The sequence below is a fragment of the Hermetia illucens genome, chromosome 1 (assembly GCF_905115235.1).
Source record: "Hermetia illucens chromosome 1, iHerIll2.2.curated.20191125, whole genome shotgun sequence".
Classification (NCBI taxonomy): Eukaryota; Metazoa; Arthropoda; class Insecta; order Diptera; family Stratiomyidae; genus Hermetia; species Hermetia illucens.
In genome coordinates, this window is record NC_051849.1 from 219,047,314 (window position 1) to 219,065,133 (window position 17,820).

At 45.0% G+C, this 17,820-nt stretch overlaps 1 protein-coding gene across 1 annotated transcript in view; it reads left to right on the forward strand.

Moving 5' to 3' along the window:
• The window catches only part of LOC119646278 (LIM domain transcription factor LMO4-B-like), a 273,183-nt gene extending 264,624 nt beyond the window's left edge, over positions 1-8,559 (forward strand). Inside the window, exons 5-6 of the mRNA XM_038046687.1 lie at positions 7,834-8,091; positions 8,428-8,559. Of these exons, the coding sequence (XP_037902615.1) occupies positions 7,834-8,091; positions 8,428-8,551 (382 nt within the window). The 3' untranslated portion in view covers positions 8,552-8,559. The remainder of the gene's footprint in view (positions 1-7,833; positions 8,092-8,427) is intronic.
• The last annotated feature ends 9,261 nt before the right edge of the window (positions 8,560-17,820 follow it).

Consider the following 17,820-nt stretch of genomic DNA (forward strand, 5'->3'; position numbering starts at 1 on the left):
GAATCCCTTCGTTCCTCTCTCTGTCATAAATAAAATTTGATTTGTCTTGTCATATGCGTTGGGATCTCGCTAGATTCTAGAGAATTCATTGTCTATACCTAAACAATGTGATAATTTAGAGAAAGAGAAAAAAAGTAAAGAAACGAAGAAATTCAAGCGATTCGTCGGTGATAAAAAAAATAAAACAATCACCCTTGTTTTCAAATCGCAACAACCAAAGCACAGGCTTTCGTTGTTCCTTTTGAAAAGCAGATTATGCCAACCCGCTTAGGGGCAATGCACCTAATTGTCAGCTAGCATAATAATATATATACATAGCCTTGCAATTATACAAATACATAAGAGTCAATGATCGCTTTGCATTAGATATACAAAATTGTTTGTTGTACAGGATGTATATCTCGTGTGTTCATTGTTTCAAGAGTTTCAATGAGGCTATATTTCATAAGGTTTCAATGAGGCTATATTTCAGTTTCATTATCATCACACTCAATGTTGTGTAAGTGGTAGGCCTATAGCAAAGGGATAGCAGGAATACGAACACAAATTCGAATCCGGGGTAATGAGATCGAGATCGATAACACTGTATGACGTAGTCAATATCAAAACTAACTTTTGCTTCGAAAAGTACTAACCGAGCTCTTTCATTTGATATCCCACTTTGCTACATTGGGTGAAAAAAATATGAGGCTTGAGGACCCCCGTTTAAGTTGAATGTGGAACAATGTAATTCGTCGCATGTGCAAAGTTCGTAATCCCAACTTTTCTACAAATTTCGTTACAATAGACGTAACGGCTTCTGAGAAAAGTACGTGTGACAGAAAGATAGTGAAACCATTTTAATAAAAAGGAGGACCATAACCAGAAACTGGAACCTAAAAAACGCTTCAAATGTCGGCCATTCAAAACATAGTGGCTCAACTCTCCTCTACTCCATATAGGTTTGGATTCAATTTTAGTGATTTCTTACTTCACTAACCACAGTAAAATTGGAGCGATACAGAATGGAGAGGTCCTTCCTATGGTCCAGTGAAGCTGCCTGTGATATCTGAAATTTCAAGTCACGAGGTGTAAGAATTGTTTGGCAATAAAAGTCACGCTGCTAAAGCAGATGCAAAGGCAGCAGCTGATGAGTTGTTTCTGCCCCGGACGAAACCGTAGTGCTTTTTTAACTGTGGGTATTAGCCTAAAAAAAATGAGCCCACCGACTAGAAAATTGGGAGACAGTTTATCTTTAATTGGTCCGCCATTAAGTGGACGCTGGACTCAGGGCTTTCTCAATTCCAAGCAAAGAAGCTGCCAATCAATTTTTTAGCAAACTTGGCTGACATTATCAATCGAGCTACTTTTTTGACCATTCACTACGTGTTATGGTTGACACGATCGCAATTTCGATAGGGTTAATCCAATATGTGTTTGGATAGCTCAGTGGTTAGAGCCACAGGCTATCATACGGAAGGTCGCGGTTCAAACCTCATAGCCGACTCAGCTGCGAATGAGTACCTGAACCTGCTGCTGACCTACAGTGTACTGTAATCCTGTAGGGTACCGTTTTATCTTGAATGAAGCGCTCTAACACACTTCCAGGCCTTGATTCAATTGGATTATCGCGCCAACGATTATTATTATGATTGTTATTGACCCAATTTTGCCCAAAGCTTGCAGCTCGGCGACAGGTACGCAGATGGATTATCCTGTCTATGGTCCCTGTCCATGATTTCAGTCTTGTGCTGGAAGAAAACCGAAGTAGTTATCTTGACTGAAAAGAGAATCCCCGGTAAGGTTTCAGCTGGGGCTACGGTCTTAATTCTGCTAATGTTAAACTTTCGAAGTCGTAGCAGGAGTCTTATTTTGAGTCTAACTCTAAACATTCTGCTCTGCGGCTTAGGGATATGGGTTGATACTCTTGTGGTGGTTCATCGGCAGCTTAGATCCATGGCTGAATCGAAAGCAATGTGAGATTGATCATTTCCTTGCCCAGCTTCTAGGCGGACATGGACATTTTCAGACTTACCTGCACAAAATTGGGAAGACACGATCCCCTGACTGTGTGTTCTGCAATAGATAGGGGACGAAGCGGATTAAACTTTTTTTTTTCTTGGGGAAGGTGGGATGAGATTCACCAGCAACTTTATCCAAACACAAAGATGCTCACTCCGGATAATATTCTCAGAGTATTGATGAGGAGCGTTGACAGGTGAGGCCGTGTTGCGCATTACGTCAGAATTTCTCTTATTACAAAGAAAATTGAATTCGACTAGTGGTGGGGCCTACTTCCTGTTCCGTTCCACTTTTGAAAGGAATTTCTAGATTTTGAGGCGTCCTAAAGCGGAAGAGCGGCCAGTTCGGAGTAATGTGTCGAACAGTTGCAGCGTAGTTCTCTGATGACGCTTTTTACTTTAGACACAAGAAAGAAAAGGTTGCCTTCTGTTGGTGATATTATTTCTTGTTATCAGTCACGTTCTCTATGCAGCCCTGTGTGGAGGACATGAAGAATTTCAATGGAATGTGCTACGCCGCTGGCTTTCGGTGCAATTCCGAAAAGTCTCCGATTCTGTCTCCCTCCTGCGTGCCACCAACGCCGCAGTCTCCTCAGTAGATCACGAATTTCAACACAGCTGCCCTCAATGCTAACGAAGCTTCCCTCCCCTCGACCGCTCTAAATCCTCGCACTTCATTCAATCATGCCAGCGGCCCCGGGTTAAAGGTAGATGTCCTACAAAAATAGCTGTTTCTTTCCAGCCTTGCGTTCGCCACTTTTACAGACGAGGTACTGAATTACAGAAAAGGCAAGGTCGGTGCACTTTCAGCATTGTCTTGTGTCAAACTGACAAAAGACATCAAGTCCGACCGAGTACTAGCTTTTCTTAAATTCACTTATCCTTTTGAATGTGACACAATCGGCGATCCTTCTTTCTGGCCTGAAGGGGTGTATATTAAGCCGTGCAAGCGTAGCAACTCGCGAGTTAATTTGAGTGCATCCCGCCTGCCTTGCCGATTAATGTAATCAGTTCTGTATTCACTGTCCGTCAGTTTTATCAAACTGTAAGGGGTTTAAGATCCACGATGGGAACCTTCAATCTATCCACGCCGGCTCAGCAGCACCATGTAATTTGTATTTCTGAAACCTGGCTTTATGAAAATATACTGAACTTTGAGCGTCCCGAAGGGTATTTCATTTTCCGCTGCGACAAGGACCATGCTGCTTCGTGTAAGTCCACGAATCCTTCTTTTCCTCCTTTGGTGCACCATATGATTGTGCTGTCCTATTTTCATTGTATATTGTATCTACGTCCCTTGTGCTAGCCCTTCCCGCCTGTACGAATAATTATTTGACAGCTTTTCGGAACTCCTTGCTGTCAAATTCCCTTCACTCCTTTGCTTCCTCTGCGGAGACTTTAACCTCCAAGCGCCACTTTTTTCTATTTCCTCGCTTATTCCTCTATGTCAAAATTGTGTCTCACTACCTACAACTTGAATTTGATGCAGAGTTCCCCTGCTCAGACGACAAAACTAGTAACTCTGTTAAATTTAACTTCCGGAAAGCCAACTTTAACAGTCTAAACTCAGCCCTCGCGTCAATCAACTGAAATAATATATTATCAACCTCTACGTGTAATCAAGCTCTTAGCATTTTTTGTCACATCCAGTCCGATCTTTTCTCCTGTTACGTCCCTTCTTCTCCTATTTGTCTTCGTTCCTACCCAACTTGAAACGTGCTTTGCGGAAAAAGTTTCGGACTTCAAATATCGATACCGACCTTGCTCATTTCAAGGCTATGCGCTCCACTGCGAAGTCGATGATTAAAATAGCGGATAAGGTATACTTATTGAGTGTCGAAACCGCCTTCGCCCGCGGTAACTTTAAACCATTTTGGTCCCACAGTGGCCATTCCTGTAACCCCATTCAATCTTTCCCTTCTTTCATCAACTTTGCTGATTCCATTCTGATGAATCTGATCATTCCTCACAACGATCTTGCGACCTTTTCTGTTCTTACTTCTCTTCCGTGCTCAGTTAATCAACCACTGCGCCCTCTACGCCTCTTCTTGATCCAGGTTGTTCCGAATCTCCCGGCATTCCTCTCCTCATGTCTTCCTTAATTTATGATAGCTCCTCATTGGTAATCTTGACACCAATGTCAGACCTGGTTTCGATAGGTTTCCTAACCTCTTACTTGTTGATTGTAAACAACATATGTCCCTCCCTCTGTGTATTATCTTCAACAATATTGTTTAGTATAGTGAGGGATCCTAAGTCCCCATCCACTTGCTGTTGGACCGGACCAAATGGAGAGCAATTTACTCTCACGTTTCTTGGTCCACGGATCCCTCGTTTGGGACATGGCACCCAAGCATTCAAAAACAGGGACTAACGGTTTCGTCCAAGGCAGAGACAACTCATCAGATGCTGCCTCACCTTTGCCCTGGGAGCTACGTGCCCGTAAGTGGCAACAGCTGGAAAGCGCTCCTTTATATATTCGCAAACACACGCCAAGGGTGCGAATTATATCCAAGGGAAACCGGCAATAGTTTGAGCCTAAGCTGGGCTAAAGCTAAATTATTGTTTAAGATAGTGAGGGATCCTATGCGTTTTCCATCTGTTGCCACTTACGGACATGCTGCTCCAAGGGCAGAGGTGGGGCAGCGTCTGATGAGTTGCCTCTGCCCTGGACGAAACCGTCAGTTCCTGTTTTTCTTCAACAATAGTTTTAAAGAATGCTACTTTCCTAATTTTTGGTTGGACCCATCTCTCTTCTTTCGTCTTGCTCCAAAATCCTCGAGACAACCATCTACGCTTTATTGTGAAAGAACAACATGATTTCGTGAAACACCGATCTACTACATCAAACCTTTTGGTCTTTACCAACTTCGTTGCTAAATGCCTTAATTCACGCTAGGAGCTCCAAGTTATTTATACTGATTTCACGAAGCCTTTGATACCGTTGACCACAATGTTCTCCTCTCCAAATTCTCTCTACTCAACTTCCCCCTCTCAATCTTCTCTTGACTTTGCTTTCATACCGTTCCTGCAGAGTTTCATTTCATAGACACTCATCCCGTTCCACCTCACCCTACTATGGTGTTTCCCAAGCTCCCATTGTTGGCCCCCTGCTATTCCTGTTTTTATCTATGACTTCCACTCCATCCTTTCCTGTCCATGTTCACTGTACGCTGACGACCTTAAATAGGTTGCCTCTATTTCGTCTCCGCTGGATTGTGCTGCCCTGCAGGCCAACCTTCACTCTTTGGTCCGTTGGTACTCGGTTAATAAGCTGGCTCTGGATGTCAGCGAGCATCACGGGATGTGTTATTCCCTTCAACTCTCCGCGACATCCTTTCCCTACTCTTTTCGCGGATAACCCCTTTCACTGCTGACCTCTGTTCAAGATTTGAGTAATCTTCGATGACAAACTTTCTTTCTTCCCAATTCATTGACATCATCAATCGAGCTTCTAAAATGTCTGGTTTTATCGTACGTTCCTCCTTCGTCTTTACGGAAATTCAGCCTTCCTTAATACTTGTCAACTCCCTTGCCAGAAACATCTTTGAATATTACTATGTTAGTTAGACCCTCTTTCCGCAACCGTGATTACCGCGTTCTTGAAGCTGTCCAACATAAATTCACCCGGACCCTCTTTTTCAAAAAGAATTTTCCCCGTATGGACTGCCCGTCACGGCTCCGCATCCTCAGTCTGCCTTCCCTGCAGCAGGAAGTAGCACTGGAACTGTCACACTTTAAGAAATAGTGACAAATCCATTACAGAGTAAGCCATATAATGGAAGCCACTTTCCTAGAGTGACCCATGAGTGGGTTGCCCTTACATGGCGCAGAACAGTAGAGGAGGAGTGTAGACTTCCCGGCAAGGCCTCAAGAGAGCTAAGGTGCATTTCATAGAACCGGAAAAGACGCGGCGAGCTGGCAAGTAAAATACGGCATAAGGGCATATTGAAGACGATTGGATGCCACCAAAAGACCGATGGAAACAAAGATAGTTTGATATGCTACATTGTGATTTGAAAGCTCCTCAACTACACTTGGACCAAGCCTTTGAACAAGAAAAATGTCGAATTCAATCTAGACCAGTCGCATCAGCTACCGAACGAAAAAGATTCATGAAGTTCGGTTTATTGTTCGTAGTTATAGGGTGGCTCCTCTCATTACCTCAAGGAACTTTCGAAAGGTTTCTGCTTCGAGGATTTCATCACTAGTTTGTAAACTTCACTGGTTCCCTTATCTTCTCTCTAGGATTATTTGGTCCTTATTATGTGAAGTCTAGTCAGAGTACAGCAGGGTTACTAAGCATGTATATCACAGTCTTTTTGGGCGAAAAGTCTGAGGTGTCTTTCACTTCATTTAGCGATTCCACGTGCCCGATTTGTGACTCAATATCCTTTTGTTGAACTGGATATTTTCTGAAACCTTTTAACCAACTGCAAATATCATTGTCCTCTAAATTACTCCAATTTCCTCACTAAAAGATGACATAAATACTGAACTGGCGGAAAGGGTACATATCAAACAATTGCTAAGTGCGTAGGCGAAGCAGCATCCATCTTGATGCCCAGCACAGATGAGATACCAGTGTTTCATCCACGTGTGACATTGAAGTAATAATCAGTTGGAAAAAACACATAAATTCAAAATAAGATTCAGAAGTATTCGTTACGATAGTCTCAATTACAGCAGTATCTCACAAAAAACAAGTCCTTTCTCAGAAATCCGGCAAGAAAACTTCAAAAGAGAATCATTACTTACTTTGTCACGACCTACCCGAAAGTATCGCATTCCCCCTTTGAAAAGGAATTGAGCGGGTAATGGAAGGGTCAGGAATATCCTTTTTGTTTCAGTGTGACGCAGTCGTCCGTTTTCAATCAACAATGCATCAGAAAAGGTGCGGTAAATTATCTTTTCTACTTCTTTGGAGATATTCGTAAATTGCTAGTTGTCCCCTTCGATATCAGAGGCTTCCCGTCTTACTGAGGACCTTTATTAAATTGTTCGCTTGTAACTGAAAAATTTGTAGTGTTGACATCGATCAAATGCTCTCAGTCCTCTAAGTCGGCTAGTGGGGTATCGTACATAAAGAAGGAAGGTAGATGGGTAGGTAGGTATCAGTGGCCGCTCCGAGGAGCCCAATTAGCGCTTTGGTGCGCCGTTTCGATGCCACAAACTCCTAACACCGTGACTGCTGTTATAGGAACAGGGAAGCAGAGTCCAGATGGCTCGGATCTTCAGAGCCAGCCCATAGCATTCACGAACGAAAGCAGCTCTCCGACCCTGCAGCTAGAAATCTCACTGAGGTCCCCAAAGAATGGTTTACCCAGTGTCCGCAACCTGACTCGAGCCAGAGCTGGGCAATCGCAGAGAAAGTGCATGAGGGTTTCCCTTCCTTCTCCGCAGCTTCGGCAATGCCAGTTGTAGGGTAAGCCGAGCCTAGCGGCATGGTCCCCTATGGGCCAATGCCCCGTGCAGACCGCCGTAATCTTGAATGCATTTGCACGCGTCTGGCACAGGAGCTCTCGTGGTCAGGCTATGTTATAAGCGGGCCAAAGAAGGAAATTATTTAGGATATTTACATGAGGGTTCATATGCATTGCCCTCGATTTCAGGGTAGAGAACTTTTCTTTTGATTGCATCATGAATAAATGCTTCATCAAAGATATCCCTTAAACTGTCCTCAAACTGACTTTCATCCCTTCATATTTGAATTCCATTCAAATATGCAATAAACGCATCCTTTGATATTTCCCATCATCTACTTGGCCTACACCACCCCCATTATGTATGCAAATAACGTTGACAAACAAAATTTTTATGCTCTTCGTTGCAGGATGTTCGGAACAACAGCATGTTCAGCATGTGGACAAACGATAGCAGCCAATGAGTTTGTGATGAGAACCACATCACCCATAAGCAATCAGCAGCAACAGCAGCAACAACAACAGCAACAGCAAACGACGACGACGCCCGCTTCCATTATGGAAGGCAGTCAAAAACATTTCCCGAACCAGCTTGTCGAACATCATGTATTCCATTTGAAATGCTTTGCCTGCTCAAAATGTGCATCACAATTACGTCCTGGCGATAGGTAAGCAGTGCCGGCAGGTATTTTCCGAATCTTTGCTATCAAATCCTTACAGTTTGAGCTTGGGTCCTTTTTCGAATGCAGGTGGTGTCAAAAGTGATTGACCGTGAAAAAGCCTTTGATGGAGACAACCTTTTTGATGTGCTTCGAGTACTTCACATGCAATTTGGCAAGGAGTTATTATGGAGGCACTTCATTCCCGAAAGTAGCATTGATTCTGAGACACTCCTAAGCGGGTTGTAGATATCCGCCCTGTGCATTCACTTCTGACATCCACCGTACTAGCACTAACCATTACTAAGCCCATCTAACATTATCTCATTGAATTTTCATCCCCAGATACTACATGATAGCAAGCAGTTTAGTATGCGAACAAGACTGGCATAAATTAGTGAAAAATCCAACCCCAAATCCACCAGTCCGTAAGGGCAAAGTAGGGAGACCTCGGCGTTCACGTGACTGAGACGCTGTTACACGTTTGGGAAGACCGCCGAAATCGCGGAAAGAACCAGACGTAATTGACACGAACGCATCTAAACTAATTCTACCGACTGACATTGAAAGCCCAAACACAGGCTACGAACTGGCCAACCCAAATAGTTTTCTCCACCCGATTCCCCAGCCAACGATGTCCTCGGCTAAGGATCATTTGTTCTACAGCAGCTTGTACGGTCGGGACGTTGACGTGATGAAAAAAGTTATGGTCAACCCACCCTCAAAGGGATTATCAATACCAAATAGTTTGAACGAAAATCGCTTCCCACTTTGTAGTCCACCCAAATGCGAGCAGAGTTTCTACAACAATGTCCCGAGCACCCTCCATCATCCACCGCACGGCGATCACTTCTCACCATATCCTTGCTCGACAGTAGGACACCATAGCTTAAAGCAAAGCCCTCTTAGCAACGAGCCTATCAAAAAAGTTCCTCCTACTCCTGACCTTGTACTTCACGGTGATCCCATGAAGCAGAAAACTTTCTTAAGCTACGCTAGCAACCCTCTGATCTATGAACCCCGGTCTTACATATCTGGAGCGTCTGCAAATCCTGACAACATGTTCGACACGAAGGACCTCTACGGCAACGACAAAAACATTCGATACAATCTGACTCACTTTGGAGGAACTGGAGACCGCGATTTCTCCTGCACAAACTATGACAAGCATTTGAAGGATTCAGATATCGAACCGCATGGCGGCGGGGTGAAGGATAGGAATTTCAAGAATGGCTCTCCTGTGTACGGAGGTGGCATGGAGATCGATAAAACAGAAAGGGACTCAGTGTCCAGTGTAAACGAACAGGACGATCCTTCAGCTGAATAGGCAAGGGAGGCCCGGAGGTGTAACTATACAGGCAGGATAACGATTTTAAGAGATGTTTAATGAATTTTGTGAATAAGAGATTTTAGCCAAAGATTGTGAAATACTTCAAGTATGTGTATCATAACATTTAAGCAATTCTAGATTTAAGTCGGAAAATCTATTGAAAGAAAATTTAAAGAAAATAAATTGATTTTAATGAAATATTATTAAGTGGTGTCGTTTGAGTAGCACGTTTCCATTGACATTGATTAGTTAACACCGGACGGAGCTGGCCCACTGGGAATTATGGCAAAGGCAATGGGAACTCCTGCACTGGAATTAGCTAGACTAGCCTGGCTTAAACCTTGAGTCTTATCTAAAAAAACTTAGTTCTCAAATGGGCTCTCTTTAAAAACGTCATTAAAGAGGCAACCCTACCTAGGACCAAACTACCTAGAGCCGCACTACTGGCTCGACTTTACACGATAACCTTTCGAGGCATCTCGAGCTGGTTTTTGTCAGCGAGGGCGTCAGAATAAACCTCACAAAACAACTTGGCAAAATCAGTCAAAATAGAAAAAAATTGAGACAGGTGACCCGTCCACAAGCGCTTGCTTCTTTGCTTATCAACTAATATGGGAAGTTGGACTAGGTCCTTTAATGCTCACTTAAAATAGTCATGTGTCGTAGGCCTTATGCGTTTAAGTCTTACATCAGGATGGACGTCCCTCGTCTACCAAACCGTTAGTGGATGGTGACTGCCAGACCTTGTACGAGGTTGCCCCACTATTACCAAAACACAACAAATGTATCTGTAGACCGAGAAGTCAAAAAACACCTCCCGCAATCCAGGCTGTAATGCGAACTGCGCCCATTGAGTAGTTGACAGTAGGGGGTACCTGACTGTATTCCAATGGAGCCTCACTGGCACCTGATCACCTTACTGAGTAAGGCTGAACTTATTGTGCTATGGGGGTATGGTCGAGGGACCCACTAAACCCTCATATTGGGGGGATTCAAATGAGTATAACTATAATGAAGAAAAAAATAACAAACAAAGGTGATCCCATACCGCACATAAACTGCCCCATCAGGTGGAGGCAGACATCCGCAAAACTGAGAGCCAGGTAACTACACCCAAGAAGCAAAAACAAACGAAAGTCAACATTGGTCTACTGCGAAGACAATAACCAACAAAAGTGCCCGCTCAAAACGCAAGGACGAGTAAGGGTATGCCTAAGGTCACCATGTCAGCATGCTGAATGGTATCTGCGCTATCTGAAAGAAGACCAGAACCAGAGCAGACCCTTAAGAAGACTCAGGACAGACCTAAGCTTTCAGCATCAGAGCCAAGAAAGAAGGGAGCAGCGGAAATTAGCCCGCAAGAGGGAAATACTCCCAAGAAACGTAAATCCGAGTCCAAGGAATAGGCCATACTGCCGAAAGCATTTCCATAACAACGATTTCCTCCTTCAAACCATAGCGATAGAGTTAGGGAAAATTCCAACCTTCCTCATCACTCAAATCATGGTTTTCCATACACGTCTGCGGAGAGTTTTCGAAAGCAAGGAGGTAGGCAAAGGCAAACTCCTGATGATCGGGGTAGACGACCGATCCGTGGAGCCAATTTAACATCGTCACTGCCGCATCAACTACAGATTTGGTAGCATACCTGTGCATGCGCACAGGAAGAAATCAGGGAAGGATGCTTCGGTGACACCTCGGATGGAAAGCAGCGTAAAGAAGCTGGACGACCTTGACCAAGATCTTCTAGGGCTAAAGTCGGACGGCGAAACGCAAGGAAGTACGAAGTCGGAGGACGAAGACAATAGTTCGGCATTGAAGGAGAGCTCCAAGCGCTAAAGAAGCAGCTAGCCAGCATTGATATAGCCTAGGTAAACCTCCACCATGCGAAAGCTACATTGACAGTTACTACAAGGGCAAATGGGGCAAATGCCAGGAATAGCAGTGGAATAGTGCTGGTTCGATCTGCAAGGAGGAAGTATGCAGATTTTTTGGGATTCCTCTTGTGAAAAACCAAGAGTATATCTTTCAGAGTTTCTAAGTGGAGACCTTGTGGCTGTCCAAGTCTCACTGAACGCCGGGGGAAGAATTCGAGGGTCATGACATCGGGATACTTCCCAGGAGACGACACGCGGATCCCACCGCAATTAGTCGCAAGACTGGTAAAATTCTGCAAAAGAAGGGCGCTACCAATTCTCCGCGACTGCGATGCCAACGTTTAATATGAAGTCTGGGGAAAAAGCGACATTAATCCAAGAAGCAGTTTTATTTTTCTTCAAACTTTCTTCCGTTCATAAGTGGTGTGGTCTTGTAAGCGACGAAGTGAGTACCTTCTTGAATTCACCCTCTGATAATAACTGTAGGGATCAATTCGATGAACCGATTGGTCAAGCCCTGGAGGGTGTCAGATAACCCTTCTATGTCGGGCCACAGAATAATCAGTTTCCATATTGAAGGCACCTCGAAAATAGATAAAATAATGAGGATTCCAGGAGAACAGACTGAGACTCTCACACAGGACAACTGAGTGAAAACATGGCTCCTCTTCAGGTGAGCAGTAACATCAGAAGCGAAATAGAGTGGCAAATAGAGACGGAAGGCTTCAACACAAGAGGCCAGCTGTCAGGCTAAGACTGTCAAGCCTTCTAGGGTGACCCTGTGAGGGGAAAAAACAAATCACAGAACCATCCAAGCTATATGAAGCTAAAGCTAAAGACAAGGCAATATTTTCTGTCTGTCTGGGGAGAACAGTTGGGAGATTTACCGAGAATGAGGAAAGTAGGATACATCTGCTTCTCATAATTGACTGATACCTCACGTGGAAGGCAATAGCATTCTGCCTAACACCCCAACAGCGTAAAGTGGAAAGGAAAGAGGTATGCTCGGAAACTAGAGTTAGATGGACAATGATAACCTTCAAACCACTGAAATCACCCGGCGTAGATTTTATTTTCCCAGCGCTACTCCATAGAGACCTTGAAATCATCTTTGGATCCCTCCTAAAAGTGGTAGGAGGCAGCATGGTCTTGCGATATATACCAAGTGCATGGAGACGGACAAAAGAGTGCCTTATTCGGAAAGCGAAATCGTCTTATATCAGCTAACGGATGTATTACAAAATGCCATAGAAACTAAGGAAATAACACTGTGTCCGTTTTTGGACATCGAAGGGGGAAGACATCACACACAGAGTTACGAGATTCCCTAATCCACAAGGGAATGAGAAATATCCTGGCCTTGATCTTGAGAATGCCCGGGAGTACCAGTGAAACGGAGAGCTACCTAAATCGAAGCACCAGCATATTTCAGACGGAAATATACGCATTGGACAGATGTGCTTCCTTCAACTCCCAAAAGGACCTATAGTGGGCAAAATATTGCTATTCTAACCGGCAGCCAAGACGTTATTAAAGCACTTAGGTCCTATCAGGTACATTAAAAACTGCTATGGGAATGCTTTGACAAACTGAACATGCTCGGCTAGTTCAATAAGGTCTAGATACTCCAGCTTCAAAGCCATATTGGGTTAGAAGACAATGAGGCAACAGGCGAGCTGGCCAGGAAAGGAGCAGCCACCCTGTTATATGGACAAGAGACATTATGTGGATCCAGAAATGGGTTCATGGCCACGTTATTGAAACCTGAAGAGGAACGTCTGAAAGAATTTTACTGGGTGAACTTTTCAGGAATCGAACAGTCTAACCACGGTGTGGTGGGAACCCAAGCGCTCGAAAGATTGTTTATACCTCACAAAGAAGAGTCTCCGGATTGTGGTGGGAGTACACACTGGTCACCGCAGGCTAAACTATCACCTGTTAAAACTAGGGATATCTAGGGACACTGTCTGTATATTCTGAGGAAAGAGTGGTGAAACCTCCCAACATGTTCTAGGATAGTGTCCGGCACAAGGTATGTTCAGGCACCTGGGAAAATACTTAATATCAAATGCGAAGGTTGAAACACTTGGAAGTAGGGAATATAATAAAGTTTCTGTCGGTTACAGGTTTCTTTTAAGGATGGAGCTTGAAATCTTAAAAAGACGCTGCTGCACCAGGTTACAGCAGTATGTGGGATTGTCACCCACTAAAACCACACCCACTTCTTTGCCAATACCCCGTGAGGGACCCCCATGAACTAATATTTCGCGAGGATAGCTATGGTTTACACCAGCATGACCAAGCCACGCGTCCTCCGCGCTTTTCGGGCTCAATCCATTTCCTGCAATTTCGCTCGTAAGGCAGTTACTGTTGCGTGCATCGCACTCCAATTTCCTTCCGATCTCAGCATCTCCTGCGTAAAATTGTTGGGTCTGATGTCTGCGTTAATGATATCCTTTAACTTGGATGGGTCCAGCGGCCTTTTTCGGAGTTATCCCATTGTTGGTACCATCTCCTGTACAGCTTCTTTCTAGTGAGTTTCCGGAAGCCCGCATCCACTTCGGCCGGATTCGCTCTCCTTCTCCGATGAAGACAGCGTGTCTTGTCCCCTAAAAGATTTCTGGGAATCATCCCCGCGATGACACCCACTCCATCACCGGATATTGTCCTTTATGCACTGCACACTGTTAGCGCCGATAAGTCCCTAGTTGACTGTGTTATCCAGTGCGTGTACCCAGACAGGAGCCGGGTATAGCGGATATTACCACCCTTCTAATATAAGGCATCATCCTTACTAAAGATGAGCTAGCCTATACTGCCATTTCGTGCGAATAATCTAGGTGCACCTTGAAGCTCAACTTGGCATCGATCATTACCCCCAGGTATGTAATTATCGACTTTTAAACGACTTTTTGATTACCAACAAGAAGACAGTATTTTTTTTGCAGTGATTGATCCAGTTTCACCATTTGGAACCGTGTTTTGATGGCATGAGTGGTTTCACTTCCATATAGTTTCACGTTCTGGTCGTGTTTCAAAACTACTTCCACTGCCAGGTCGCGTGCAAAACCAATCAATGTTGCCTCCTTCGGCACGAGAAGGCCGAGCGCCCCGTTATACATTATGTTTCACAATAGAGGTCCCAGTACGGAACCTGGGGGAACTCCAAATATCAACATATTCCTTCGGCCCATCGACCGCCTCGTATCAAAGAAGTTTCTGCGATTATTCGAGCTAAGTAACCAGGGACGCGCAGTTTAGCCAGGGTGCTCATATTTTTAACTTCAGTCGGCTGAGTTGAACGCATTCCTGACACCCAGCATCACCACCGTGTAACACTTACCAACGGCCGATACTTCCCATGCTTCCCAAGTCAGATCCGTTGCTATTGCATCAACAGCGCACCGTGCTCTGCGAAACCCATATTTCTTCTTTTTCCGGTAGACCACCCGCTTACTCGACGAACGAAAGCAGCCTGTTGTATATCACCATCTCGAACATCTTTCCCATAACGCACAATGGCTGAGGTCCATTTTTTCCTCTTGCGGGAAAAGGATTGTGATTATTTCGAACAAGAGTCGCGGGCATATCATTTGGGGTGATTTTTGTTCACGAATCTTGTTTATTCATCATTATCATCGACGGCGCAGCAACCGGTATCCGGTCTAGGCCTGCCTTAATAAGGAACTCCAGAGATCCCGCTTTTGCGCCGAGGTCCACCAATTCGATATCCCTAAAAGCTGTCTGGCGTCCTGGCCTACGCCATCGCTCCATCTTAGCCAGGGTCTGCCTCGTCTTCTTTTTCTACCATAGATATTGCCCTTATAGACTTTCCGGGTGGGATCATCCTCATCTATACGGACTAAGTGACCCGCCCACCGTAACCTATTGAGCAGGATTTTATCTACAGCCGGAACGTCGTGGTATCGCTCATAGATCTCGTCATTGTGTAGGCTACGGAATCGTCCATCCTCATGTAGAGGGCCAAAAATTCTTCGGAGGATTCTTCTCTCGAACGCGGCTAAGAGTTCGCAATTTTTCTTGCTAAGAACCCAAGTTTCCGAGGAATACATATGACTGACAAGATCATGGTCTTGTACAGTAAGAGCTTTGACCCTATGGTGAGACGTTTCGACGGGTTCATATTTGCCTCAAGGCACAAGTCTTATCCTTTGGCAAAACCTTCTCACTCGCAGGCACGATGATCTCACTGTGGGTGTAGTGTTCACTCACTTGCTAGACCATCCCTCTCGCCAACGAGGCACTGGGGTAAGTCAGATGGACAAGTGACCCAAGCCCAACATTGGCTAGTACGAAGTCCAGTTCCGCGAGGGTTTCAAGCAGGATTTGGGGTCTGGTGTTCGTCATTCGACTTCCGCAGTCTAAAGCCCACGCGTTGAAGTCACCGGCAGTGATTTTGACGTTGTGGTGGTGGTGTGGGGTTGGAGGAGCATAATAGCTGTAGATATGGATGCCGTTGACTTTTGCCCTTACAAACCAAGCTCTTGGGAATGCCATTATTTCTTGAATGGCTTGTCGTCCGTATGCCAATATTGCCGCTTTTCAAGATGACTCTTTCACCGACGTAGGACTAACGTAATTTCAGTAAGGTTCACAGATTACCGCCACATTCACATTCGGCTCTCGAATTGTTTGCGACAGCAAGTCTTAAGCTGCCTCGCAATGGTTGAGATTGATTTGTATTGTACCCCAATTAGCCCTACGATTCTGCTTCCTCCTGTATGCCAGGTGGTTCCCAGTTTCTGCTACGTGCCGGTCTTCCACTCCCTTTTTCCCGTTTGCATAACATTCATCGCGGATTTCCAATGCAGTCTTTGATAAGACGGTTTTCATCTCCACACTTCCTACAGCTTCTCGATCCTCACTGGTACATACTGCTGCAAAGTGACCGAAAGCGAAGCATCTCAAGCATCTATTGAGAGATACTTGCTTCGTAAGCCGGCACACGATCCAAATTATTTTCACCTTGCTCACGGTAATCGACTCACACTCCTGGCTTTCAATTTCCGAAGGATATGGGTGTAAGACATGTCTCCTCTCCTGGAAATAATGATTATTTCCGGAGGAATTTTCTCTTTCTTCTTCTTCTGCTTGTTATCGCCTACCTTTGTCCATTGTTCGGGTTTACGAGCTGTAGGCTCCTCCTCTTCTGTCAAAGCTGGGGCCGTAATCGAAGAATTACCCGGAACTTCGCCGCTGGGCACCAAGCGGTTCACTTATTCCGTCCCTACTCTGGTTGTCCGCCTTCTCACCCATCTTATGTTGAGGGGGAGTGACCTGCGTCTCCCACGTGAGCCTGCCATATGGCGATTGGACGTTTTTCTTCCCCACCGCCCTAATATAGGACAACTTAAGCCGTGTACCAGAGCCCTGATATTCTGGTCGATATTCCCCCTCTCCATGATGAACTCGCAATCCGAGGACTATTCAAGTTCCTTTTCCCGTCCCGCGAAGAATTTCGACTGCTCGCGATCAGTTGTGACCTCCCACGTACTCGAGGAGGGCGATCAGACCCGAGTCTGCAAGGGACTTATCTGAAGTGGCTCTGCCACGAAGACTCACCGGAGGTTATCTGGTACCATGGGAACCGGGATAGCCCTCTGAGAGCATATGCTCCAGGAGAATTCCTGGAGGATGTGTTCTCGGCAGAGGTGTTAGATAGGCCTCGCATCCACTGGTATGAATGCTGAGCCTGCACTCAGTATAAACCAGGACCGTTGTGCTTGCCTGGCGGGGCTCTGATTGTGGGTCCCAAAATCAATCCGTGTCCGAAGAGGACCGTGGGATTATGCCCACACGGCAGGTACTCACGTTAAAAAGGGTACAGTTTGTATTGCGAAATACGCCAATTGAATAGAAAATTGATACATCACTCGCACCCTCACAGCCTCCATGAAAATGCTCACGCCAGCCACGACCACGGCTTTGCGTCTATGAATAAATGAATTAGATAGGAAATTACCCAATATCTCATTTCTGTAATTAAAATTCTTGATGGTAGCTTCCATTAATTTTACTAGCAATTTACAAGGCTAAGTGTCTCCTCAGCCCGCGCCAGGCTTTCAACCAGAATTACGCCAGTTGATCCCTATCATCTGCACTAAGCCCAAATATCCATTACCAATTATCCTCATTAGTTAATGATATGAAAACGTAATGAGTCCCACTCCCGCACCCTTGCTGATCCGCACTCTCCACGCTTCCTCCCCCCCACGCCGCTGATGCTCCATTATGAAAGCTCTGGAAAATTTTTCAATCCATTTCGAAGATGAGACTAATCACTTAAGCACGAGAATAATCTTTTGATTCTTGAATGCCAAGTGCTCGTACATTTGCCGGCATCTTTCATTGGCATTGGCATTCCGGGGAGAGTGTGGCGCTATAATATCATTACAATTGGATAAGAGCAACGGAACAGCAAAACACTTAGGCTTATCCAGTCGCAGGACGAGGTGGCGGGATGAACGGGGGTGTCTGTCGGAGAGCAAAGCACCCTTCAATGGTACAACG